General features: G+C 42.5%; 2 protein-coding genes across 2 annotated transcripts in view; one reads left to right on the plus strand and one right to left on the minus strand.

Moving 5' to 3' along the window:
• Nucleotides 1-27,282, minus strand: part of LOC103255654 (zinc finger protein 208-like) — a 112,820-nt gene that overhangs the window by 9,320 nt on the left and 76,218 nt on the right. The gene's annotated exons all lie outside the window — the stretch shown is intronic.
• On the plus strand, nucleotides 13,681-14,377 carry LOC103255649 (phosphatidylinositol N-acetylglucosaminyltransferase subunit P-like). The gene is made up of 2 exons (XM_021710239.1): nucleotides 13,681-13,843; nucleotides 14,198-14,377. The coding sequence occupies exons 1-2, from the start codon at nucleotides 13,688-13,690 to the stop codon at nucleotides 14,375-14,377; spliced, it is 336 nt and encodes a 111-aa protein (XP_021565914.1). The 5' UTR covers nucleotides 13,681-13,687.

Below are 27,282 nucleotides of genomic sequence, written 5' to 3' on the forward strand. Positions count from 1 at the left end.
ATTCTGACCCTGCCTTGTGAATCCTAGGCAGATGCCAGCCCCTATGTGCAAATTCTATGTGGGATCAACCTGGCTCTGTGTTCCTGGGTTTACAGTATGGGAAGGAAATGAGAGGAAAGATCCCCCTCATGGAGGTTGCTATCACTTCCTAAATAATCTCAGGACCCAGATTCAGAATTGCAGCTGAAGGGGCAGGGAAGCTGAAGGTGCCCGCTATACATCTATGGGCACTTGGGCACTATGAGGAGGGAGAAGTTGAGATTCTCAGGCCTCCCAATGCACATGTATGACCTGGCTGGGTTTTTAAAATTTTTTTACTATAAAGATGTGGGGTACAATTCAGGGTTAGATATACAAACACTGATTATGCAGGTACCCTTGTTGATGAAGTATGCCCCTCCCTCCCCTAGAAGTTTCCCTCAACTGCCAATCCCACCCCAACTCTGACAGTTTCCCATTACTGCCAAATGCTTTCTTATAGTATTATAATTGTTCAAGGTCCACTTATGAGAGAGAACATATAGTACTCTGTTCTTTGTTTCTGTGATAGATCACTGAGTTTGATCGACTCCAAATCCATCCAAGTCTGGCTGGGTTTTAAGGCCCTATGGTCTCTGAATCAGCCAGAGCTATGAAAAGAGGTTAGAATGGTTGAGTGCTGCCCTATGAAGTTTTTGTTTTTGCTTTGTTTTTTTCAGTGTGGTCAAACTGCTTCAGGAGAGACTATACGTAGATCCCAAATAGACCGAGACCACTCTTCCTGCAGGTTTTAAGGTGGTGTGCACTTTGGTGCACAACCGTGGGTTGTGACTAGAAGCCTGAGAAAGAAAAATCCTTCTAGAGTAAAGCCTGGCAGTCAAATTACATGTTTATATCACGCCTCACAATTCTCCAACCCTGGAAAAACTCCTTGCAATGGCAGAACAGAAAGAAAATTGTATTCTTACGTAATTAAACTAGAATGGAAGGTGCATCCCAGGCAATCTGCTAAGAGATTGCAAAGACAGAAAGGAAAGTCACTATAATTAGTCCTCAAGTAAACAACTTGAGAGTATCATTTGTTACATACAGTTCATCCCAAATTCACCTGGTAACCAGAAGGTCTTTTGTGCTTTGGCTATATCCAACAGAAATTTGAGTTGGCTATATTCAAAGTAAAAATAATCTTCATCATGTCACATCATCATCAGGAGCCAGGACCTATTTAAGGTGGGTTCCTACTTTATCCTAGAGAAACTATGGGATAGCGCACTATTTCCTTTGCTATTTATATTTCAAAGCAATAGTTTTCAGGTTCTAGAGAAAGACAATCTAAGTCCAAAAAAGACTGACAAAAGCCCCATTTTGCTGTTAAAATAAAATATACAATTTTTCCCCCAAAAAATGACATGTAAGAGTTTTCATAATTAAATATTTTAAGGAAAAAAAAGAGTGCAAAAATCACATGCCTTATTTCAAGTTGGAAGATTAAATTTGCTCTTACAATAGCCAGGACCAGGATCATGGTCTTGAACTCATGGACCTCTGAATTCCAGAAGGCATTGGATTCAGTTACCAGAAGGGGTGGCCTTAGACACATTGTGTGTGCATAAAAGACATCCCCACATGTCCTTGGCTGCTCTCTTGTCACTCACTGGAGACACTCCTAAGCATCAGAAACCAAATGTTAGACACATTATGTGCATATAAAAGAGGGTTTGTGCAGGAAAAGGCACAAGAGAGAAAGATGCTATTAAGAACTGTCAATCTGAAGATAATCACAAGCATCAAAATCCAGTTTTAAAGAGTTTATTCAGTTAAAAAGCTGACAGGCAGCTGTGACCTTTGTCACAGAATGGCTGGGAGTGGCCATTCAGAAGACAAAAGACTTCAGAGAAATGGGGCCAGGGCTCCCAAGGTCAAAGTTGTTGCTCATATAGGCAAGCACCAAATAAATTTAACGATATTACAAACTTGTTTTACACAAGGCTGGTTTAAGAGTTACAACAAATTAATTAGTTGAAGTGCTTTCTTTTCCCTACATCCTGTGTTCTATTCTTTACAGCTGATTTTCACTTGAATGTATTATTTAACATTCCATCTTGAGACAATGGGATAGCCATGAAGACTTTTTGTGAGAAAGGTAAGAGAGAGGTTAATCTACAATGAAAGTCAATAGTAGACAGAAAAAGGGTCCTCCACAGTGCATATCTGCCATTTATAATACTTTGCAAAACCATGCAAGTGAGGAAAAAGGTTTAATGTATAAACAGAAAAACAAGGGTTTTTCTGCCTGTCACGTGCCCGTCACGTGACTTAAGCCCCACATTTGCATTCCTTTCAAGCTCAAATAATTTAGGGTTCCAACAACTTAAATTTTGAATTACTTATATTCACAGGATCTATGAGTGGGGAGCAGTGGAGGACTGGTGGAAGGACTGGTTTGTGCAACCAATACTGGCCCAGAAAGGGCTATGTTCTGGCTCAATCCTGTGTCCATACAGGCAGATGAGATTATGATCAGCTGACCCAGAAGCCTAAGCGGGTGGAGGGATCAGGTTGCCCTTGCAGACTTAGGGTTTGGGTTAGGAATAAACCAAAAGGCCTCTAGGGACTTGGGTCTGTTTGAAAATCCTAAAAGAAAAGGTGATCTAGATGCAATTTGTGAGCCAGGAGCCTATCCAGAGGGGTGTGGTCATATTGTGACCTAGCACACATGTACCAACATGGGCTGAATCACGTTGGCCATACTATGTGGGGAGGGTTCTGCCCTCAGAACTCATTACCTCTGTGTCCTTAGTCCCCACTCACCCGAGGAGAGTCATGGAATCACTGGCAGTGTGAAAGCCTGTGTACAGAACAGAACTTGACTTCCCCAAGACACCTGGAGTCTCCCTCCAGCCTAGGACCCACCTAGCTTATGTTAGGTGATTCACAGGTGCACACATGTCCTTGATTTCCTTCATGTCATTTGCTGGAGACGCTTAGACCAAGTGTCTGAAACCTAAGCACACTAGCAACTCACCTTTCTTTTGGGTATCCCTCAGGGTACATTGTCAGGAATTATTACAGTGTGAACATGAAGGCGTTTTCATCTCAGCTTTGTTTAAAGACATAAGTTGTAGGTTGGGCACGGTAGCTCACATCTGTAATCCTAGCACTTTGGGAGGCTGAGGTGAATGGACAGCTTGAGCTAGGAGTTCCAGACCAGTCTAGACAACATAGCAAGACCTCATCTCTACAAAAAATAAAAAAAAATAGCTGGGTGTGGTGGTACGCACATATAGTCCCAGCTACTCAGAAGACTATGACAGAAGAATCTCCTAAGTCCAGGAGGTCAAGACTGTAATAAGCTGTGATCATGCCTCTGCACTCCAGCCTGGGAGACAGACTTTGACCCAAAATAGTGCAATATCCTAAAGACACCAATTTTAATTTTCAGCAATGCTGTGAAGAACTAGGCACTCTTATGCATGTCTGCTGGGAAGCCAAAATTATATAATCAAAGTAGAAGGGAATGTACAAACTAACAGGCATTGACCCCAGATCCTAGAAACCCCAATTCTAGGAACATGCCATGCAATTAGAGCTTTAGAAAGAAAGATTCTTTTTTTTTTTGAGTTGGAGTCTCACTCTGTCGCCCAGACTGGAGTGCAGTGGCCGCTCCCGGCCACCGCAGCCTCGACCTGCTGGGCTCCGGTGATCCTTCCACCTCAGCCTTCCAAGTAGGAAAGAAATATTCTTGAAGTTATTCCCTGTGGCTTTGTCACAGCAAAATAAGGGAAAGAGTAGCTATGTCCATTAACAGGACACAGGGGGAGTAGTCCCCTGAACAATCACATCAGAACACTCAGTAGCCATGAAAATGAAGGAGAAAGAGCTCTGTATGCCTGTGGAGGAGTGGTGGTCATGGCATATTGTCATGGGAAAAAAGGTGGGAAAATGCATACTGAGTGCTACTTTGTGTGTAAGATGAGAATATTTGGTCCAAATGAATGTTGTGTATCTTAAAAAACAAATTAAGAAGAAAACCCTAAAATTACAAGCAAATTAAAATTAATAATATAATCATATTGGTAATATAGTGATATCTTCAGTTAGATAAAAATAAGTGATCATGGTCTAAGATTGTTCAAACAGCAATGTTTACAGATATCTATTCTTATGTATACCTACAATATATCTAGAACTGTTATTTACACATATGATCTCCCTGTCTATCTATCATCTATCCATCCATTCTTAGGATGTAGTAGAAAGAATGTACTTGGAGTGAATGGCAGTGTCTGCTGACACACTTGGGGTGGGGGGAAACATGACTGCTACCTCACTCCTGTGCAGTGTCTGCTAAAAGAGGCATTTGAAATGTATGATCAAAAAGTCCAGAAACTTGTATATTAAGAAAACATAAAGTACAATTATTGGTCAATTCTTCCAGATGATTAAGAAGAGTATGCCAAAAAAAACCAACAAAAAATCTGGTTAGGATTATTACCTGACAACTAGGGAGACTATGTTCATTTGCATGGAAAATAAAAGCCCTTTTAAAACTGAATACAAAATATTAAAAGTATAATTGAGGCTGGGTGCAGTGGCTCATGCTTGTAATCAAAACATCTTGGGAGGCTGAGGTGAGAGGATTGCCTGAATCCAGGAGTTCAAGACCAGCCTGGGCAACATGATAAGACCTTATCTCTATAACAATAAAAAAACAGTATCATTGAAAAAAGCTGACAAAATAGATGATTGTGCTACAAAAGTTATGCAGCATATAGAAATGGTATGTAAATATCAACCATTAATGTTTTAAAATAATTTTAGTACCAAATATTAAACATGATTCCAAAATGTGCTTTATTTATATACAATGAAGAAAGAAGCTTCAAGATTTAATGTTTAGTAAAATAAAATAAGAAATTTTAACAATCAGTGAAATGATATTGTCAACTGCGCACATGTATGAAACACTTTCAGGGTGCCAGCCAGTGTTTCAAAAATCTTCAGGTATTTTTACTTATTAGATCTTCACCAGCAAACCTGTCAGGTATGTATAATTATTTTCCAACACACAGATGAGGTAAGTGAAGGGAGAAAACTGCAGTGACTTGCCAAAAGTTACGCAGACACGGAGGGGTGGGTTAAGGTTTTCTCCAACCTACTCCTGCTTCCCTTGGAGAGAAGGTGCCATTATTCATTGATTAAACAACCACCTAACTGAGCACCTGCCACAGGACAGGCACTTTGCTTGGCACCAGGGATATAGTGGTGAACTAAACACAGCCCATAGAAGCAAATATGAAAAAAACAAACAATAAACACCAAGATCACTTCAGAGAATGACGAGTGCCAGACATCCTGCTGCTACAATAGATGTGTGCATCAGGTCAGGAGAGCTGTATCGTTGAGCAGTAGGTTCTCACCGGAGGACAGTGGAGCCAAGCCCCCCACAGAGAGCCATAGCTGAGCCAGGCCTGGGGGTATGTCCCTGTGACAACGTGATTAAGATGCTTAAATTTTGGCCTCTTCCTCAGATTCCTGGCACGCAGCCCCTAAGACTCTTGGAGTGTCTTAAGTGTGAGAAATAACAATGGTGATTTATTTTCAAATTGGAGCCTAGCTTATCTGGGGTTCTCAAGATGGTGTCTAAATGCTCTGTGTTTCTCTTTTGTTGATTCACTTCCTGCTTCTTTGTGCTTCCTTTTCGTGGGTTTTTTTTTTACTTTGGCAGGTTTCATGTTTAAACTTTTGGCAGGATCCAATCAGAATGGTAATTCTGTAAGCCAATCAGCAAATGGGGCATACAAATGAAATGATTCTGTAAGCCAATCAAAATATGTCATGTAGGCATCATATGGGAGAACCTGTAACTTCTGCAGTATTCCTCCAATGAGGAGCCAGAAGAGGGACCTGCGTTTTAGGGATAAAAGTGCTGATTCTTCCTGCTTTGGTGTGCTTGCCCACCAGACACCCAATCTTGCAAGACTGTCAATAAAGTCTCGCTTCTGCTGCACTCCACGCCTGTGTCCATCCTTTGATTTTGGACAGGTAAATTAGTTTCTCACGTAAGTGCCTGTTGTATGCTAACGAATGACTGATGGTTGGGATCCCTCTACCCCACCAGAAAGAAAAGATGAGCCATCTTGGCTTATTAAAAGTAAAAATAGTACACATATGATAAAAATAAACACATACCTAATAAAAAAGGAGGGCATGCAAATGAAAATCTTTCTCCCCAGTCTCATTCCCCTAAGTAACCATAAGAGACATATCAGTTTGTATCCTTCTGAAACTGCTTCCTGCCTTTCTGTGTATACCCCCTTAAGAAAGGACACACTCTTCAACCAATGGGCAGTCTCCCTTTCTGATGTTCTGAGCAACATCATCTTCCTCTCCTATTGGAGATAACCCTGAAGATGAGTTTTCCTCTCAGAACCCAGAAGCTAAAGTGTGCTCTGGAACCTGGTGGGCAAGGAGGGAAGGCTGCTGGTGCATCCAGGGGACCTGTATGACCTTCCATGCAAGCAGGAGCCAGCTCCAAGAGAGTTACTTACTGAGGGAGTCTCTGCTGTCCATCTGCCTCCTCCGCTGAGCCTAGCAGCTCATGGTTGTAGTATTTATGTATGTCCAGGTGGGTGTTCATGGACAGCCCTCCTGCCCACACTGGGGACACATAATCCATTAATGCAAAAGAGAAGGATGCTTTTCTTGAGGAATACGAAATAGTAATACCTTTAAAGTATTATACCCAGAGAGCACAAGAATGAGGTGGCAATCATGCCCCCACCCCAAGTGTTGAGCTCAGTAATCATCTCTAAAGCTGCTTGTTGTGTGGACTCTAGACTGACTGATGCCGCAAGTAGCTATAAATCAACCTAATTATGCCACATGCTGGATACCATAACTCATGCCCTACAGTTCAACATTGGATAGCTGTCACCAAGTCAACCCCAACAGAATAGTGTGGACACTTTTACAGACTTTTTTTAAAGACTCTAAAGAAAACCTAATAAGTCTTTTCTAGTCCCCTTCTCTATAAGTGCAGTAGTTTGAAGGCTCCAGCCCCTGTTGGATACTAGCTGAAGCCCAGTCCTTCTACAAGACCAGTTTAGACTGGTACAGCCCAGCAGAAATCAGTGCCTGTGACTCCGTTATCTTTAGCTTATTAACAGGTCTTTACAATAAGGCCTCTTCCCTGCAGTACAGTCTCCACTCTCTAATGCCCATGTGGCTATGGAGAAGCCTGTACTCCACCTGTTCACATCACACTTTCTCCACCTCACCCAAATCTAACTCTCTCTCCTCCTGCTGCCGGGGAGGTGCTTTCAGACACGAGCTCCCACCTCCACTTTCTGGCCAGCGAATAAAAAGCCCACTGCCTTTCCAAGTTCCACATTCTCTCTTTGTGATGACATGAAGTAGATAAACAATACAGCATATCTGTGACCGTTCTGGCAATTCTGCCCAGCCAGCCATGGCCTCCCTCAGCAGGAGAGGACCATCCTGCTTTGCAGCTATGCCCACCTTTTGTCCTCCCTTCTGGCTAGTGGCCTAGCCCAGAGGAATAATAGCTAAGGCAGGCGAAAGGTTGCCCAGATAACTATCTCTTGGGGAGGCCTCAAGGAAGGTACAGAATCTCACTCAGGGCAGGCTAGGGCAGAGATACCTGGGACACCCAGGTGGTCAGCAAGAAAGTGCCAGGCATACCAGAACATATGGGTCAGAACCAAATAGAGCATGCCATGTGTGGCAGGCTGGGTATGGCTGGAGTCACAGAGGTGTGAAAATATTCACCAACATAGTTATGGCGAAAAGTAGATTAAAGAGAAGATAGTTAACTACTTTTTGTTTACTGCAAATGTTTTAGAGCTGGCTAATCAGCTTTTATAGCTCTTTGCTGTTATCAGCAAGTCTCCTTGTAATATTTGTAAAATCTCAAATCTTAAGATTTCCTTTCTTAATTTACCCAATTGTTGCTGGCCTAATTGGGCCTCATTCCTTCACATTCCTCGACAGAGCAAAAATGTCGAATCTTTGGTGGTGACAGTCTCATCTTTTGTAGTTGCTTTATGCTGAACAGGGGTATGGCACTGGCCCTATATGCAATTATTGATCTGCTAGGGAGCCCTGTGGACTTATAGAGAAGGGGACTAGGAAAGACTTATTAGGTTTTCTTTAGCGTCTTTTTAAAAAGTATGCAAAAGTGTCCACACTATTCCATTGGGGCTGTCTTGGTGACAGCTATCCAAAGTTGAACTGTAGGGTATGGTTATCATTTTCGATGTGAAACTTAGGATACAGGGAAGGAACTCATCAGAAAAAGGAAGCCTGTTGAGATGAAACTGGTTTCCAGCAGAATTTAAAAGAGATTTGTTTAATTTTAGAGGAAACAAATTTGACAATTAAATTAGAGATACAACGACCGAAGAGAGGGAGCAATAAAATACCTGTTAGTGGTCCCAGGAATGGGAATAATCAGGAGTACCATCCCCAGGTAGATGACCTCATGAGTGTATGATAAGTATGGGCTATGAGACTTGTGTCAGTTATTTCCATATCCACTCCAGTGGAAATTTCTAATCCAATGAGTAAAGGAATTAGATGGACTATTTTGTTATGCTAGAACTGTAAAGTAGAATGGGGAGGGGCTAATTAAAAGGGGCAATTTGGATGTTTGGGGCTATGTAGACTAATGTACAAATTCTAGTCCAATTGGCTGTAAGACAGATATATGCATTTGACCCACAAAGGAAGCAAGTTTCCTTAGATTTAAAGCAAGAAGTTAAATTTAAGGTACAAAGCTGGTATGTTACTTGAAATTTTGACCTGAGGAAAAAGCATTGAGCAGCCAGTGTAGAAGTTGTAAGGGGCTGTAAAGCTGGGATATTAAAGTTTGGTTTTGAGCATGTTTTGTTTTTTTAGGATAGAAGTGCTGAGGATCTAGAATCATCTAAGATTTTAGGTTACTAAATATGGGAATCTGTAGGCAGTTATTAGGAGTCCCAAAAAGGGAAAGAGCCAGTAAAGATAGGGTCATTTTTTCGTTGTGCATATATAGAAGATAAATGTTGAAAAGCAGAGGAAAATATGAGTAAAAGGAAAAACATATAGTAAATATTGTAAATATTAAGATAATGATTTTAACAAGGAAACACAGCTACTTTTAGAGAATCTGAAGAGAAATTTGAAAATATTTGGAGATATGTAGCCAGGATTTTTGGAAGCAGTTTAAATTGTAGAAAATAATGTACAAGATAATTTAAAACAGGTGTACTATAGTTCTTGAAACATAATTATTTCCCTCTAGTTCTCTATTTTTATCAAAGCTAAATCATAGTAGGACTAATTTATTTGTAAAGGAAGTTTTAGACTTTATATTTTATCTATAAAGTACAGTAAGAATAATTATGTGTCATATAGGCTCTTTTTGAATTGGCTTTGATGGAAATTTTTTATAAGAAACTTTAGATTCTCCATGAGTCTTTGAGTTAGCCAAGGACTTGTTGTAAAGACCTGTATGAGTTGTGTAAAGTCTTCTTTTAGAAGTCCCTAGTAACCTGAGGTTCCTGGGCTCATTAGTAAGTAAGCTTTTTCACTTATCACCAGTTGGAAGCCCCACAGAATTGAAGAGGTATCAGTCCTTTTCAAGGGTTTTTTATTGGCTCTTTATAGATCTTAACTTTTTTACAGCAGTTTATTTTGAAATATTTTTAGTCAAAGCCTCAGTAAAATAAGTATTTTCTATTTTTTTTTTTTTTTTTTTTTAGTTGGAGTCTCACTCTGTTGCCCAGGCTGGAGTGCTCCCAGCCACCACAGCCTTGACCCCTGGGCTCAGGCAATCCTTCCACCTCATCCTTCCAAGTAGCCGGAACTACAGACACACGTTACCATGCCCAGCTAATTTTTTATTGTAGAGACAAGGTCTCACAATGTTGCCCAGGCTGGTCTCAAACCCATGGGCTCAGGCAATCTTTTTGCTTCGGCCTTCCAAAGTACTGGGATTATAGGCTTGACATTTTGTTACAAGAGAAAATAGATTCTTATTGAACTCATGTAAATAGCCACACTGTTACAAATTAATAGTTTTCAAATTTTGGAGAAATCAGGTAGAAAGATATACATTTTAAATTTAGCTTACAAGAGCACATTTTATTTTTGTAAGGCTGTAAATAGTTCCAAGAAAAAGGGATTTTGACTCTGAAAAATATAACAAAATTAGCAATACTTTAAACAAAAGTTATAAAATTATTTGGCTTCTATTAATTTAGTTTATGCAATTAACTCTCATTTTGTCAGCAATCCTATACTGGCAATCTTATGAGAACATAATTTTTAATATGAGTCCTGGAAGATTTTAAAGTTGTCCGCAATTTGGCACTGAAGAGCACTTGCCAGAGTCCTATATCTGATTATAAACTGCGGTGGATAACTGAGGCCTCGGTAGGCAACATTTGAAAAAGATTTCAGATACCATTTTTAGGTTTTACTACAGACGTTGTTTATAAAACAATTTTCCTGATTTACGGGTGTTATTTACCAGCCCTGAGCTATTACAGAGGCAGTTTAGGAGAAAAGGGGTGGGGGCGTGTTCCCTGGAGATTGAAGCCAATTTTTGTCTTTCCCTCCACCACTTGCCCAGAGTGAACTGAGAGTCTGAAACTTTTATATTGGAGAGTCTGTCAAATGTTAAAAGGGTTTAAAAGCATGATGTCATGACACAGAATTATAGGTTATTGCAAAATAGCCATTTATTTAGTCAAAATGATAATTTTAGATATTTTGATAAGTAAAAACCTTGGTTTTTTTGATAGAGCAGATTTATTTCTTTAAACAACAAAAACCAACAAACACAGTAGGAAGCCAACTAAACCCATCTCCTTTTTCTCTCTTTTTCTGTAGTTTACTTAAAAAGTAAATTAAAGCATTTAATTATCCCTTAAAGAAAATGGTAAATTTTATCTGGCATGAGCGTAACATTGAGGTTAATTTTAATACAACCTTATAACCAAATGTATTTAATTCTCATTAGTTTAACTATAAGGTAAGATTTTTAAGAAAAAATTACTTTTGTATTTAAGGCATTTTAAGATTTTAAGAGAATTAAATTTAGTTAAATTGCTTTTTATTCATTTTTAATTGCGAATTGGTTTGATCACTGTTGGAGAACACAAAAGGTTGGCACGAGGCTTCTGGAGAAGTTATGAGGTGTGGGTAATTAGGCGGGAGTGGCCAGTTTTCATGCCTTACCATGCCACCTACATAGACAGTACCCAGTTTTTAAGACTTGATCTGTTTAGCAGAAGTTAGCCAGATGTGGTAACGTGACTAGATTTTTTTCGCCCCAAGACCTTTTAGGAAGCCTCAAGTGGCAAATAATGGTATTGATACAGAGTGGTTGGCTTAACGGCTTAGTTTTTAGAAGGAATGGGTCTGAGGCCTAGTAAAAGAGGAGTTAATTAGAATATTAAAAGAGCTAGTGAAACTTATTAAGGACTAAAGGGGGTAAAATGTCCCTGTCTGGGTTGGTCGCCTGTGCCAGTGAGGGGGATTCAAGACTGGAAAATGGATCCAGAAAAGTTGGTTAGGGCAGAGTATGTAGCCCCCAAATTGACGAAGTTAATTTCATTCCCTGTCACACATCCTATTGTCCAAGGTTCATTAATAGAAATGGAGAATACAAGAGACTGTATAGCTGCTGGGCCCCATCAACTATAACTAAGGAGGTGGCCCTTTTGTTTGTTGGGTTAACCATAGTTAAGAGAATGGGGTTAAAGGCATTTGCTGTTCTCTTGGGTCAGTCCATGCTTGAGGTTTTTGGTTGTGGGATGATCCCTCTGCACTAGGAGGAAAGGGGCAGTCCTGCATTCAGTGTCCTTTGTTTGCACGGTCCAGGCAGCAGTTTTTTGTTTTTGAGACAGTTATGTCTTATATGTCCTCATTAGCCACAATGATGAACAGGTAATGGATGTCTCTTTTGGCTTGAAGGGCAGCCATTTAGGTGTAGGTCGTGCCTGGGGCCTTGGTATGGGCAGGTAACTGACAATAGAAGTTGCCATATATCGGGCTTGCTGCTTGTCTTTTTTTTACTTCCTTTTCAGTCTTTAAGACCTTCTCCTGGTTGTTGGCCTTCAGGTTGTTGGCCTTGAAAGTCGTGTCTAATATCGTGGAAAAAGGGCAAAAACCTTTATCTGGTTTTTGGAGTTTTTTTGTCTAATGTCTAGAGAGGCCTGGATGAATGGCCATAATATCAGAATTAGTAGGGTTTAAAAATTTGGCTGAAGACATCTGGCAATTTTGGTGGAGATTAGGAGTCTAAGAGAGAGTTATAAAAGTCTGAAAAGTCAGACCATTTAGAATAAGTATAACAGAGTTTAGGCTGAAAGAAATTGTTTGGGTCCCAAATTCCATGTAAAGGTCAAGACTCCTGGTTTGGAAGTTGGTAAGAAAGCCATACTTTATTGCACAATAAAATTAGTTTTTTGGGTTTTTTTGAGAGTTTGAGGTTCAAATTTATTCCAAAGTTGTAAAATGCAGCCCAGGGGTGAGTCTGAGGGAATGGAAGGTTTATGTTCCATGGTGGAATGGGGAAAAATCATCCATTAAAGACTCGAATCACAATTCTTCTGAGCGCCCAGAGAAGATGTACTTTCCAAAGTGATTTTCCACCTACTGGAGAGGATCTACCTGCATTTGTGAAGTAACACAAATTTGCTCTCTACAGGGGCATCCCATCTGATAGAGAGGAACTCTAGCCAGGGGCCAAGATACTTGGATCCTAGAGCTAATGATGCTGGACAATCAGACCAGGTCAGAAAAGGGGGTCAAGGGGAGACTCACCGATCTGGCGTTGGCTGGGTTTACTAGATTCAATGGGGTTTGCAGCAGAAAGATTGGCTGTTCTTGCAGGATATTTGAAGAGAGAGAGGGAGGTCTGGGTCTCCCTAAGCATGTGTGTTTGGCTCTAGATAAGCTTCCAGCTGTCAGCCTTGCCACATGTTGAAATTAGGGACCTCTGACCAGGAAAGGCAGGAGAGAGCCTTCCTCCCTTCCAGTCAAGACAGTCAAACTCGTTCACCCTCTGGCCTTCAGACTACACCAGGGAGTGCCCTGGACAGAAACCATCAGTTGCCAGAGTTACCAGAGATTGTCTGCTGAAAGACTGAAAAAGGAAAGCAAACTCCTCTCACCCAACTGGGAGATGGCAGTTGATGCCTTTCCCTGGGACCTTCTGGTCCACTGAGGAGTAGCCCCAGCCAGTAACCATCAGTTGTTTCCAGTTTCAGATGCAGTCCTCTGAGAGTTTTGAGTTGGAAGAGGAAAAGAGAATAGGGCAGAGGTCCCCTTAGGAGAGATTTGCCATAAAAGCCACCAAAATGCCATGTGTGGAAGGCTGGGTATGGCCAGAGTTGTGGGGGGTGAAAATATTCACCAAGACAGTTATGAACTATGAAAGGTAAATTTATTAAAGGGAAGATATGTTGTGAAGGGCACAATGGGCCAAGCAGCAGTGTCTGCTGCTGCAAAGAGGCAGGAGCTAGAGGGGTGTTTTTATAAAAGGTATCCACTGATGCGCCTGTGCCCGGGCTGGGGGCGCCATCGCGCCTGGGCCTTTTCCTCAGTTTTTCCTTTCCCCACCCCACCCCACTGCGGCTCTCTGGTCAGCGCTTGCGCAGAGAACTCAGCGCTGAGATTGTCTAAAGCGACAAGAAAAATGGTGGAAAATTCACCGTCGCCATTGCCAGAAAGAGCGATTTATGGCTTTGTTCTTTTCTTAGGCTCCCAATTTGGCTTCATACTTTATCTCGTGTGGGCTTTTATTCCTGAATCGTGGCTAAACTCATTAGGCTTAACCTACTGGTCTCAAAAATGCCCAGGCCTACACTACTCCTCCAGAAAAAGATAGGAAGTTCCTTCCTAAAGAAGCTGACTATCCCAAGAGAAAGAATCTATGATTTCTGACATTTAGAGGACCCCAGTGAAGCTCATGTCTAGCTCTCTTAGAGTGAGGCTTACCAGTTGGCCAGCCTGCTCACATGTACACAGTGCTTCCAATTAGCTTGGTAGCACTTCATTTTTAAATATGAATGGACTGCTATAAGTAACCAAACATTAAAAGAAAGCCTCTAACATTAAATGTAAAAACCCAAAAGAAAAAAGGGAACTTGAAGGAAATGGAGATAATGCAGGGAACAGAAGAAAACTTTAAAATAAAATTCTCAGCTATTGGGCAGTTGCATTACCTGTCTACCTCCTTATTACTATCGTAATCAGCTATGTACTCTTGTTTGGAATTAACATGATGAGTACCTCTCCACTCAGTTCCATTCATATAATCACAGATAACTATGCAAAAAATCAACAGCAGAAGAAATACCAAGAAGAGGCCATTCCAGCATTATGAGATATTCCTATTAGCAAAGTAAACAAAATGTTCTCTCTTGCAGCCAAAGAACTTTACTCCAAAAACTGAATTGTATGTAGGCATACTAAAACCAAGCATTTATATTTTTGACTTAATAATTTTGATCATAATAAATTTGACCATATTTTATTAGTATTCAGTATTGAGATGTTAAAAAATGTAATTGATCTTCCCTTATGTTCAATTAACATTGTAAATGTTCTGAAATATTAGTTTTTAATAGAAAGAATAAATAAAATACTACATTATCTTAAAAAAAAAAAAGGTATCCACTGTGGGCCAGGGAGCTGTCTTTGGGGGTGGTCTGTAAAACAAAATTTTCAGAGGTTTGTGAAGTGGTTGATTGATGGTGGTATTTTGTTTTTTTAATATATAGTTAACAGCAATGGCTAACTAGCAACAATGAATAACTTTTTTATTTACTTCTAATGTTTTATAACTGGTTTACCAGCTTTTACAGCTCTTTGCTGTTATCAGTAAGTCTCTTTGTAACATCTGCAAAATCTCATCCTGAGATTTCCTTTTACAACTTACCCAATTTACCCAACTGCTGCTGCCCTAACTGGGCCTCATATTCCTCTACAATGCACTGCTTTTGAAGTGTCCCTTCTTTCCACTCCCTACTTTGCAGCCAGTCTTATCCTCTGATCTGGGCTGCCCTATCACAGCTCAGAGGGCACCTTCTTGCGCACATGCAGCTTCACACCTCAGTCCCATGCTGACTCCAGATCATCCTGTAAGGGGCTCTGCCCCGATCCGGGCTCTGTCCTGAGTGGAGAGGCTCTACCCTGTGCCTTGGGATCTACCACAGTCACTGGACTACCTAGCCCTCCTGCTATTCATCTGCTTTCAAGTCTTCATTGATTCTGAGCTGGAAGGGCCACCATTCCCATGTCAACTGGTAAATATGTCCTGGGCTCCTCTAGTTCAGTTTGCCTTGTTCTAGCAAGCTCTGGATCAATATTTGTGGAGGCAGGACTCTCTGTGTCTTGTGGTAGAGAAACTTCTCACATATAAAATTTGGGACCTACAAATGGAGGTTTTAGCCATTGTCAGAAATCCACTGCCTCCTGTATGCCCCACTGCTCTTTTGAGGGTCTTCCTTAACAGGGTGCCCAGCTTGATGTTATAGCCAGAGCCACTTTGGCAACTGTGAGGGGACCCTGGAGGTGGGTAGGGTGGTGTCCTCCTATTCTGGAAAAAAAAAAAATTTTCTACCAAAAAAACTCGGAATTTCCTGTGGGCAAACATAGTATGTGTGCATCCACTACCACTGGAGATTGCCTGTACAAGAGTAAAAACAGATAGGTGACCCCCCTCCAAAAAAAAATCAGGAGTATTGGAAACAGAGGTGGGATGGGCAACACTCAGTCACTATTAGATGCTAATTTTAAAGGAAATAGAAGCCACAGAAAAGAAATCCACTAACTAGAATAAATTAAAATAGTGATGCAGAAAGCCAAGCAAAGGCTGTTTATCTTACTGAAAAGATTGAGGGAGAACTTGAGAATGTGTAATCCCCTGAACCCTGACTCAATAGAGAGAGAAGCAGTCCTAAAGTCCCACTTCATCTCCCAGAGCACAATGGACACCAGATGGAACTCCAAAGAGTAGAATTAGAGCCCAATGCCCCCATTGGACGATTAGTCAATCTGGTAAATAGAATGTGCAACAACCAAGACAAGTAAGAGGAATGTAAGAAAGACAAAGAGAAAGAAGAAAAAAGGACTTTTTAGAAAGTCCACCTGCTGGCTGTCACCCTCCCATAACAGCTGGCTAACACCCAGAATACCTATCCATGGAAAATCACAGTGAGAGACCCCCAACCTCCAGGGAAAGCCCAAAGAATCTAAGAGACTGGGACCAAACCTATGTGCCCTCTGTAAAATGGAAGGGAACAGGAAGAAGGACTGTCCCTTCTGTTTCCAATGAGAAGGAGATGTTTTACCCAAATGTTTCTCAGAGGCTAATGGTTCAAATAAGTAAAGATTGACAGGGCCCAGGGACTTCTCAGTTGGCCCTCCAGGTATCCCCTAAGGAGCTACAGCTGGCACTGACATAGGAAGTAAGTCTGTTAACTTCTCAGTCAACACTAGGGCCTCCTACTTGGTTTTAAAGACCCCCCCCAGAGGTAAACTTACTCACCAGAAATGCAGGACTATGGAAGTATCAGAGACAATGAGAGGTGACTCCTTTAATGAACCCCTAGAATGTAAATTAAATGATAAGATGCTAATCCATTGTTTCCTTTTTCTCTTTTATTCTTGAGTTGGAGTCTCACTGTGTTACCCAGGCTGGAATGTAGTGGCACGCTCACAGCCACCACAGCCTCGACCTGCTAGGCTCAGATGATTCTTCCACCTCAGCCTTCCAAGTAGCTGGAATTATAGGTATGCACCACCACAACTGGCTAATTTTTTGATTTATTGTAGAGATGAGGTCTCACCAAGTTGTCCGGGTTGGTCTCGAATCCATGGGCTCAAGCATTCCTCTCACCTTGGCCTCCCAAAGTGCTGGAATTATAGGCATGAGCCACCGCGCCCAGTCCATTATTTTCTTTATGTTCCTGCGTGTCCTCCTACCCACCCTGGAACAGGATTTCTTACAGAAGCTAGGGGCTACACTTACCTTTAATGAGTCACACCCAGAGATAGGAGTCCCCCTTGAGAAGGGTCACCTAGTAATAATGCTATTAAGTAGAAATGTGTCCAAAATAATAGATCCTGAGGTGTGGGCAGGGCAATTCATGCAAGGCCAGCAACAGTCAGACTGAAACCCAGCTATCCCTGCCCAAGTCAAAGGCAGTCCCTTTTTAGGCAAGAGATACCAAGAGGGATCACCCCAGTGATTTCAGAGCTCCAGAAACAAGAACTCCTGAGAGGCTGCCAGTCACCCTGCAACATCCCCAATCTTCCCATTAAAAAGCTCAGGCTAGAATATAGACTAGTACAGGCCCTCGGAATAGTCACTGAGGCTACAGAGGATATTCACTCTGTGGTGCCCAAGTCATGCACCCTTCTGGCCGCATTACCAGGCAGAGTAGTGTACCGTCCTGGACTTGAAGGATGCCTTTTTGTGCATCCCTCTGGCTACTGAGACTCAGGTTTTTGCCTTTGAATGACAGGAGCCTGATACAAAGCAAAAGCAACAACTCTGCTGGACAGTTACCACAAGGTTTAAGAATTTCCTCAGTTTGTTTGGAGAAGTATTGTCAAGAGACATTCAAGGCCTAACACACTTTGTTTCCCAAGTTACACAAAAGGTAGCTTAAGGCCTAGGAATCACTTGGGAATGCCATACAGAATGGACACTGCAGTCCACAGGAAAGGTAGAGCCAACCACAGCATCAAGAGAGCCCCAGCTAAGCTGTGCCAGAGGACAAAGGAACAGAGGACTGCCCCAAAGGGAGAACTAAGATACAGCACATTTGAACTGATGTATGGGAGATGCATCCCAGAGGCTACAACAGGGTGGGGACTAAGCCCACAAGAATTGAAACAGTTAAAATATGTACTACATATTGGAGAGAGGGCCCATGTTCTTGCAGCTTATGGAAATCAGGCTTCCCTACCATCAACTGTCCTGCTTCTGAACACTTGCATCACTGGGGATTGGATTTACCTAGAAACCTGAAAAGCCCAAACCCCAGAGAGCCAGCTAGTTCTGAAATGGCAGGACCTTATCTGGTGGTTCTAACCACCCATTCTGCCTTGAAACTCCAGGAAGTCACCCTGTGTATTCACCACACTCAAGTGAAATGGGTAGAATGGACTACACCAGCTTGAACCCATTTGATTTAAAACTGCTGTTCTGGAAACCAAAACCAGACTTCCAAATAAAGGAGACCACAACCACCTGGAAAGGGTCATTGTCCCCACTTTATATTGCTAATAGTTGCAGATCTCTTTGGATGCAGCACTTCTTCCTACCAGAAGTGCTGCTGTTGTCATGTCTGGGTTCTACTTTTAGTGGACTTAGAGCTTATTCTGCTGTACCCACAGCCGTCCCTAACCTAGGGATCTGTTTTCTTTTATCCTTGATAATTTTAGGCACTCTAGTCTTGACCTGTAGCCCTTCTGGCATTTCAGTACAAAATTGCGACGCTGGGGTGGCAGTGAGAGTGCCACTGCACTCCAGCCTGGGTGACAGAGTGAGACTCCAACTAAAAAAAAAAATGCATATATTGTGACCACACTCTTTCAGGGCTTTTGATGGTCCCACGGTGTTTCCTGAAGAGGTAGCCTTTACTGAATATCACCTGTGTCCCTAACATAACATGCATCCTACCTCATCCCTTATCCTGTGCAACTTCGTTCCGGTGACCAATGGTCTCTGGGAAGCCAATGCAATAGTGAATTTCTCCTACATTATGGCTGATGGAAACAACCTCTCTGAATGCTGGATATTCCATAGGCATCCCCAGACTCAGACAAGATGTTCTATTCCATACCATTTGTTGTTTTTGAGTTGGAGTCTCACTCTATCGCCCAGGCTGGAATGCAGTGGCATGCTCACAACTAGCACAGCCTCAACCTGCTGGGCTCGGGTGATCTTTCCACCTCAGACTTCCAAGTAGATGGAACTACTGGCATGCGCTACCACACTGAGCTTATTTTTTGATTTATTGTAGAGACGAGGTCTCACTGAGTTGCTCAGGCTGATCTCAAACCCCTGAGCTCAGGCAATCCTCTCACTTTGGCTTCCCAAAGTGCTAGGATTACAGACTTAAGCCACTGCACCTGGACCCATACCCTCTTAACAGCGACACTGACATCGTGATGGTAAGTTGAAGATCCAAAGTCCCACACGAGCCTGTTGCTGTCACTTGAGCTCTTCCCATTTTCTGGGTTGTGTAGACCTCACTCCTAAGGTCAAATATGCCTATAAACCTCCCATTAGGTTTTCAGATTTAAATTGTTCAGGGGAAGGAGAAACATGTGAGAAGTGCTGACCCTCAGTGTCTACTCCCTTACCTTCAACCTCACTGTCCCTTGTATTCCAAATGACACCCACTGGTGTCCCTACTCAGTCAGCTATGGAAACTACCAAGCCAATGCACAATCTGGCATGGGATAGATAATCCTGAGAATCAGGGCTTCTTCTATGCTCCCCCTTGTAGGGGATCCAGTTGAAAATATAAACTTTAGCTTGACTCAAGGAGGACTATAATACCCCCAATGTGATGAAAAAATTCTTCCCTCATGGAACCCTCAAATGTAGTGCGGAACAACTGACTGGCTTCAGACTAATTACAAGTGGAACAATAAGGGGGGTGTGCACTCACCAATACCTCCAGCTGCATGTGGATAAACATCACAGGTCAAGTGGAAGTCATCTCAACATCCCTGAAATTTATACTCAGGCTCAATGGTTTCACTCCTTTGGGGAAGGCAAGGTCAATTACAATGAGGTCCAGAACACAGTAAAGACCATTCTGCCCAATTTTATCTGGTTCTTCTCTTTCCTTGGCTTCCTGGTGGCAGTCCTGTTTCTGCTACACTTTGGCCCTTGCATTCTTAACTTTTGGTGAGCTTTGTTAGTAAAAGACTAGAGGCAATTAAACTGCAAAGAGTAATTAGGGCTATGAGCAGCTGGGACTGAAACCTGGTGATAACCAAAAGTACCTGAGGACAGTAAGGGAAAAATTTAGCTTCTCTAACCCACGACCCCTCAATGTCCCTACACAACAGGAAGTAGTTCCAGAAGACAGACACTTTCCCCTTCCACAGGCCTCAAGAATGAGGAGTGGCCAGCCAGGGTGGCTCACACCTGTAATCCCAACATTCTGGTAGGAGGATCACTTGAGCCCAGGAATTCAAGCCCAGCCTGGGCAAATAGTAAGACACCATCTCTAAATAAATAAAAATAAATTTTAAAACATAAAAAAAGAATGAGGAACAAATAGACATAGGAGGGGCTTTGTCACCAAAACAGCCCTAATGAGATGGCATGAAAGCTTTTAGATTCCTCAGTTACCTTTAGCTTATTAACATGTCACATAATGCTAAAGCTTCTCCCCAGTAGGACAGTCTCTGCCATTCTGTGTCCACCTGGCATATGGAAAAGGCTGTTCCTGGCCTGTGTGTCTGGACTCCACCCTGTTCATGTTACACCTTCCCCACCCCGTCCCACCCAAGTCTGACAGTCCTTCCTCTCAGTGCTGGGGAGCAGGCACTTTTAGACAGTACCCCTTCTCCACTCTCTGGCCAGCAAATAAACAAATCTGATTGCTCCACATTCTTTCTTCACAATCGACACTTAAGAAAGGTAAAAACATGCTTACACATACAGTCAATCACTAATCAATGTTATTTTTGCAAACCACTGAGGATTCCTGACAAACATTGTATTCGCCTTCTGATTTTTGCCTTTAAAAACCTACTTGTAACAAAAACCAAATGGAGCTCATAATCAAGGTTACCTGGGTCTGAGTCTTCCATGCAACTGTCTTCACCTTGGCTCAAGGAAATTCTTTAAAATTATATTTTGTGCCTCACTGACACAAAGACATTGTCAACATAAAAAAATATACTTGACACAACTCAAGTCCCATAAGCTGTGGAAAGGTTGGGGATGGTGAGTAACTCAATCTCAAGACAGCAGCTTGTGTGAAGGACTGAGGCAAAGAAACCACAATAAACACGAGACGTGCCCTCCCCTCCCCCGCACACGAGTGGGATCCTCGCGGGGCCCTCTCGTCATCTCTGCACATGTGTGAGATCCTTCCCAGCACTCTCCCGTCGTCCCCGCATAATCTGTGGGACTTGGGGGCCCGGGCGCAGAGCGGCCAGAGGGGGTTCTGGGCGGGAGCCGCGCAGGGATAGGATAGGACCTTAGGTCCCGGCTGCCGGCCTGGCCCTACACTGCACCGGAGAAGGCCGAGGGCCGCGCTGCCGGCGGGGACGCGGGTCCAGACTCGGGGGCTGCCGGGGAGGCCTGAGTCCCGCAAGGCCGGTTCCGCCGCTCCTCCCCCACCGGGAAGCCCACTCGCACTTACCATTTCCCGGTTTCCGGGTGTCCCGGGTCCTCCCTAGGGGCCTCTAGGACCTACAAGTCACAGGGGACAGAGGCTGCAGTAGAGACACCGAGACTCCGGGAGCCGAGAACGCAGGAAATGGAGATAATCTCCAAGCTCTGGCTGGAGCGAGAGACAAAGGCCCGAACAGATGCCAGAAGCCACCGCCTCCTTCCTCTCCAGACGCCCGCCCTGTACTCACCATTTCCCGGATTCCGGGTGTCCTAGGTCCTCCCTACCGACCTCCAGGACCTGCAGGTCCCAGGGGACAGAGGCCGGGACAGAGAAACGTAGGCCTTGCGGAGAGAAGGATGCGGAGCCCTGCAGAGAACTCCAAGCACAGGCTGGCGCAGAGACAAAACCCCCGCCATATTCCGGAAGCCGCCCCCTCCTCTCCGGCTGCGCGCCTGATTGGACGTGTCCTACCTAAGCATCTCTGATTGGATAGGACTCCAGATCCCGCCCCTCGGCAACCTGAGTGACAGCGAATATCAGGCAGTTTCTGGTTCCAGGCCTTTTCAAGCAACGTCTTCTGTTTGTGCTGGGTCCTCCTAGGGCGTTTGCAATTCGTCTTGTATATGAAACTATGCCTTTTTATGAATAATATATATGTTATTCGCAAATGTAAACCACATTATAACAATTATTTTAAAGTCTCAGATTTCCTCTGTTTTTCTTTCTTTCTGTCCTTGTTTTTTTGTTTTTGTTTTGTTTTCTCTAGATCTAGCTTTGTCGCCCAGGCTGGAGTTCAGTGACGTGAACATAACTCACTGTAACTTTGAACTCCTGGGCTGAAGTGATCCTCCCACCTCTGCCTCCCAAAACAACAGGCATGCACCATCACGACCATTTTATTTATGTATTAATGTATTTATTGTAGAGACAGTCTCGCTATATTCCCAGGCAGGTCTCAAACTACTGGCCTCAAGCAGTCCTCCCACTTCAGCCTCCCAAATTCCTGGTCTTTTGAGCAGAGAGCCTGACATATCCAAAGACAGGCAATACTCTAAGAAATAAAGTGTGAGCCACATGTAAATTTTGAATTTTCTAGTAGCCACATTAGAAAAAAATAAAAAGAAACACATGAAATCGATTGTAATAATATACTTAACCAAATATATACAAAATAGGATCATTTTAGCCAGGTGCGGTGGCTCACACCTGTAATCCCAGAACTCTGGTAGGCAAAGGCGAGAGAATTGCCTGATTCCACGGATTTGGGACCAGCCTGGGCAACTTAGTGAGACCTTGTCTTTACAGTAAATAAAAAAATTAGCCAGGCATGGTACCGTGTGCCTGTGGTTCCAGCCACTTGGAAGGCTAAGGCGGAAGGATCACCTGAGTCCAGCAGGTCAAGACTGCAGTGGCTGCGAGCGTGCCACTACACTCTAATTTGGACGACAGAGTGAGACTCTGTTCAAAAAAAAAAGGATCATTTTAATATGTGATCAATATGTCATTGTTATTGAAGGATATATATTTTTGGTATGAAATATTTGACACTTATCTGTAGCTTACCTTTCCAGCACATCTTAATTCAGACCAACCACATTCCAGGTGCTCATGAGCCCACATGGCCAGTGGCAGTTACACTGAAGTGCAGCTCTGAGGGTTCTGATTCCCCTGACCTCAGGGAGGTAAAAGGCCTGAACCCTCCCCTTCCGCCAGAGGAAAGAGAACAGACTCTCCCCACCAACATCTTTCCATAGGGCCAAGGATGGGAGAGACAATGCCTTGAGAAAGAGTAGGAGCTATAAGCAAGAAGTCTTAACAAGTAGACCACTGCTGCCCATCTGCTGCTTGGCAGTGGCCCATCACCTTCCAGAGATCGGAGAAGGAACAAAGGACATGGAGACCCAAGAGGAGAGAACCCAGTGTCTTCAGATCCGTCCCCAGCCTTAACTTGAATTTAGATGTGAAAGAAATAGATGAAATAAAACTTTGTATTTTGTAATTTGGCCTTGGCCCTAATGGTCAAGCTGTGACTGTCTATTTCCTCCTGTGGTGTGGCAGACTGTGAGTTTAAACACCAGTCACATGCACACATGTCTACATGCGCATCTGTATAGCTCAATGACATGTAACAAGATGGACATCTGTAAATAAAGGGAAAAGAAAATCAGTACCTATGGGATGCCCATTATTTTCAGGTAACTTGTAATCAACCTGTCATTGACTTCTGGCATCCTGTCTGTCATGGGTATATGCATCAGTTAGCTATCATTGCATAACAATCTAACCCCAAACTTACCAGCTCATGACTGAACTGGTTAGAAATTTAGTTTGACTCAGTTGGGTCATTCTTCTGCTCTCACCTGGGCTGTGATCAGGTTTCAGTTCACTGGGTGGACTCTGGGAGTGAGCTGGCTGTCAACTGGGGCACTTTGGTTTTTCTCCCCATGGTATCTCATCTCCCGGTAAGCAAACATGGGTTTGTTTCAGTGGAGATGAAAGTGTTCTGAAAGAAAAAGTAGAAACATTCAAGACTTTTTATGCCTAAACTCCTACCGACATATTGTTGTATTCACAGCTTTCTATTGAATAGAGCTAATAAGCCCAGCTCATATTCAAGGTCTGGGAAACAGATCTGCTACTTGATGGGAGCAGCTATAAAAGCTCATTGCTAAAGGTAGGAATGAAGGAAGAGATACAAAATTGATGCTTTAAAAAAAGCAATAGTACGCCTTTTCTTTCAAATGAATGTATTTAACTGTCCCACAGCTACTAAGTAGCTGGGACTCAGGATCAACCATGCCTGACTTCAAAGTCCATGTACCTCCATAGGCCACATGACTCATGCAGCTTTCCTAGGCCTTCAAGGCTCTGGGAGAGTGACACTTCTGCAACAGAAACAGAATTCCTATGAGATTCTTATCCATCTAGTACTCTTCACCATTGAAAGTAATTATTCAGAGAATGTTTCTGAAGTGTCTTGGAAGGACTTGGAATAATTTGAGGAAATGACTGAGGGTTGAGATTAGGAAATCAAAGTCCAGTACTATTTATTTCTCAACATAAAGGAAATGTGAAAACATGTACAATGCACTCCACATGTCTGCGAACACTTTTACTCCTTTTTCAGTATCTGTAGGCAGACAAAATTAAACTACTGTGCCTGAAACAACTTTTTTTTTTTTTAAATTGGAGTCTCACTCTATCACCCGGGCTGGAGTTCCATGGCACACTCACAGCCACTCCAGCATTGATCCTCTGGGCTCCGGCGATCCTTCCGCTTCAGCCATCCAAGTAGTTGGAACTGCGAATGCTACCATGCCTGGCTAATTTTTTGATTTATTGTAGAGATGAGGTCTCACCAAGTTTCCCAGGCTGGTCTGGAACCTGCGGGCTCAGGCAGTCCACTTGCCTTGGCCTCCCAAAGTGCTGGGATTACAGGCTGAGCCACCGAGGCCGGCCCTGAAACAACTGTTTAATGTGAAAGCAAGTGACATAAAGATGGATCTACTGAGAAGACATTTCTTCCTACTGTAATTTAGCCAAACAACTGAGTAACTCTTAAAGTTATATTTTGATTTTGACAGAACAAAGCTGTTTCCAGGGCCCCAAACTTAGAAGCAGCCATGGGGCAAATCTCCACAACACACATGGAAATTACCCACAGTTAATGCATTCCTCAACCTGCACCAGAGCTTCTCACCCCTGGTTGCTCATTAGAATCACCTGCAGGACTTTTAATATTCCCCCAAGTCCAAGTTGTAACAAAGCAATTAAGTCAGAATCCCTGGTGTGGGACCCAGGCAACGGTGTGGTTTAAAGCTCTCCAGGTGATTACAGTCTGAAGCCAAGCCCAGCACCACTGCTTTAAACCAGCATCTGACCAGGCACATGACTCATGCTTATAATCCCAGCACTTTAGGAGGCTGAGGTGGGAGGATTGCTCAAGCTCAGGAGTTGAAGACCAGCCTGGGCAACATAACGAAACCTTGTCTTTACAAAATTTTTTTTTTTTTAAAGAGCCAGGTATGATGGTACGTGCCTATAGTCTCAGCTATTCCGGAAACTGAGACAGAAGGATCACCTGAGCCCAAAAGGTGAAGACTGTGGTAGTGTGATCGTGCCACTGCACTTCAGCCTGGGCAACAGAGTGAGATATCAACTCAAAAATAAAATAAAGTAAACCAACATCTATGGTAACCTAGTTGCAAATGGTTTCTCGAGTGAACAACAACAACAACAAAAAGTTTGCTGCTGAGCTGTGACCTTGCAGTCTTACCTGCATATCCTACTTAGAATGCTTTACAGAACTGACCTTTGCTACTTATTTGTTCCTGATTCAACCCAGTCCTACAACTGTCCTACTATGTTCAGGGCACTGTGCTTGGTGCCCTGGCCTTGGTGAGCACCATCATGTTGGGGGAGGACTTTGCTGGGAAAAAAATTGCATCATTAAAAATCAAAACCATGCCACTTACTGAATTGAGGCAAATAAAAAATGAAGAGAGCTAGGGGGTCACCTGAGGCTTAGAACATGAATAAAATCCTCAGAATATTAATAGCCAGCCAATGGTATCCTGAGTGAACATGTCTCACTTTCGAACAAAACAAAACAAAACATCGGTACTTTTCCTGAGGTACTGAGTTACAGTTTTTGTGCAAATATGTAATATTTAAATTTTTTGATTAATAAATTGCATAGAAAAATACAAGCTCCAAGCATTCACATAAAACTTGATGAATTATTACAAGGCAAATACCCTTGTGTAACTAAGAAATAGAATCAGCTTCAGTCACTCGCTCCACAACCATTTTCCCATTTCCTCCTGCCAAAGGTAACCAAGATCTTAACAGCTAACAATGTAGATCAACTTTGTCATTTAAGATAAGTGTTTTATTACAGAACATGCTAAACAAAAGACACAAAATAGTGTAATAGATCTGTCATACAGCCTCAACAACTAATTGTGCCATTTTTATTTCATCTATACTTCAACCTGTTTCCCACCTCCACCTTATATTCTAGTTCTTTTTTGAGACAAGATGTATATACATTGAAAGGTACAATATTAACAATACGTTTTTGATAAATCAGTACACTCATGTAAACTTTCACTTTTAATAACAATTGCCCACTTAATAATCATAAATGTGCATGTGAATCACCTGGAAATATTATTTAATCCAGATTTTGATAACATAGTTGTAGGTTTTGCCTGAGAATATGTATTTCGAACAAAGTACAGATCCATATAGCATATGATAACACAAATGCCTCTTTTATCTAAAGTAAATAAAATTTGGTGAATAAAATGAAGGAGAATTGACCTAAGATGAAAGGACAAAACAAAACACCTATGCAATATGTGATCTGTAGGAGCATGTGGTTAACAATGATATAAACTCACCAAACAAGTTTAACAACACAAATTAGCAAAATCTCTATAAAGATTTCCATAGAAATGCTTCTTCAGAGTAGAAAATTCTAGTATCATGAGAGTGCACTGGTTAAAAACAGCAAAGATTTGGAAGTAGATGTCTTATAAAGTAAGCAGCAGATCCCTTTTCACACCCATAGGTTGCTTTGACAGAGTTGCCCAAAATTTACACTTGCATTCCAGGTGCAGATAAGTTTATAGCTTCCCATTAAATATTCTGACATAGTGACTGCTTGCAATGATTGTTCCATATGCTGAGAGGCACCCACAGAGACTGCCAGCAAAAGGTGAATATATTGAACAGGACCATGAGACTTCGACCCACTGACAAGTGGACTATATCAACCCCCTTCCCAAGTTGGAAGGGGCCCAGTTTGTAGTCACTTGTGTTGATACTACAGAATTACTGCAGACATTCCCTAGCAATTGAGCTATATAGCGCACAACCACCAGAGGACTGGCACAGCTCCTAGCAGCTT

The sequence above is a fragment of the Carlito syrichta genome, unplaced genomic scaffold (genome assembly GCF_000164805.1).
Source record: "Carlito syrichta isolate Samal-C Ts95f unplaced genomic scaffold, Tarsius_syrichta-2.0.1 Scaffold288318, whole genome shotgun sequence".
In the NCBI taxonomy this organism is placed as follows: domain Eukaryota; kingdom Metazoa; phylum Chordata; class Mammalia; order Primates; family Tarsiidae; genus Carlito; species Carlito syrichta.

Excerpts from the sequence above, each read along its gene's own strand:
- LOC103255649 (XM_021710239.1), top strand. The coding sequence starts at position 13,688 with ATGGTGGAAAATTCACCGTCGCCATTGCCAGAAAGAGCGATTTATGGC. Across the intron at positions 13,844-14,197 it reads TAACCTACTGGTCTCAAAAA|TATTGGGCAGTTGCATTACC; the intron begins TGCCCAGGCCTA and ends AAAATTCTCAGC.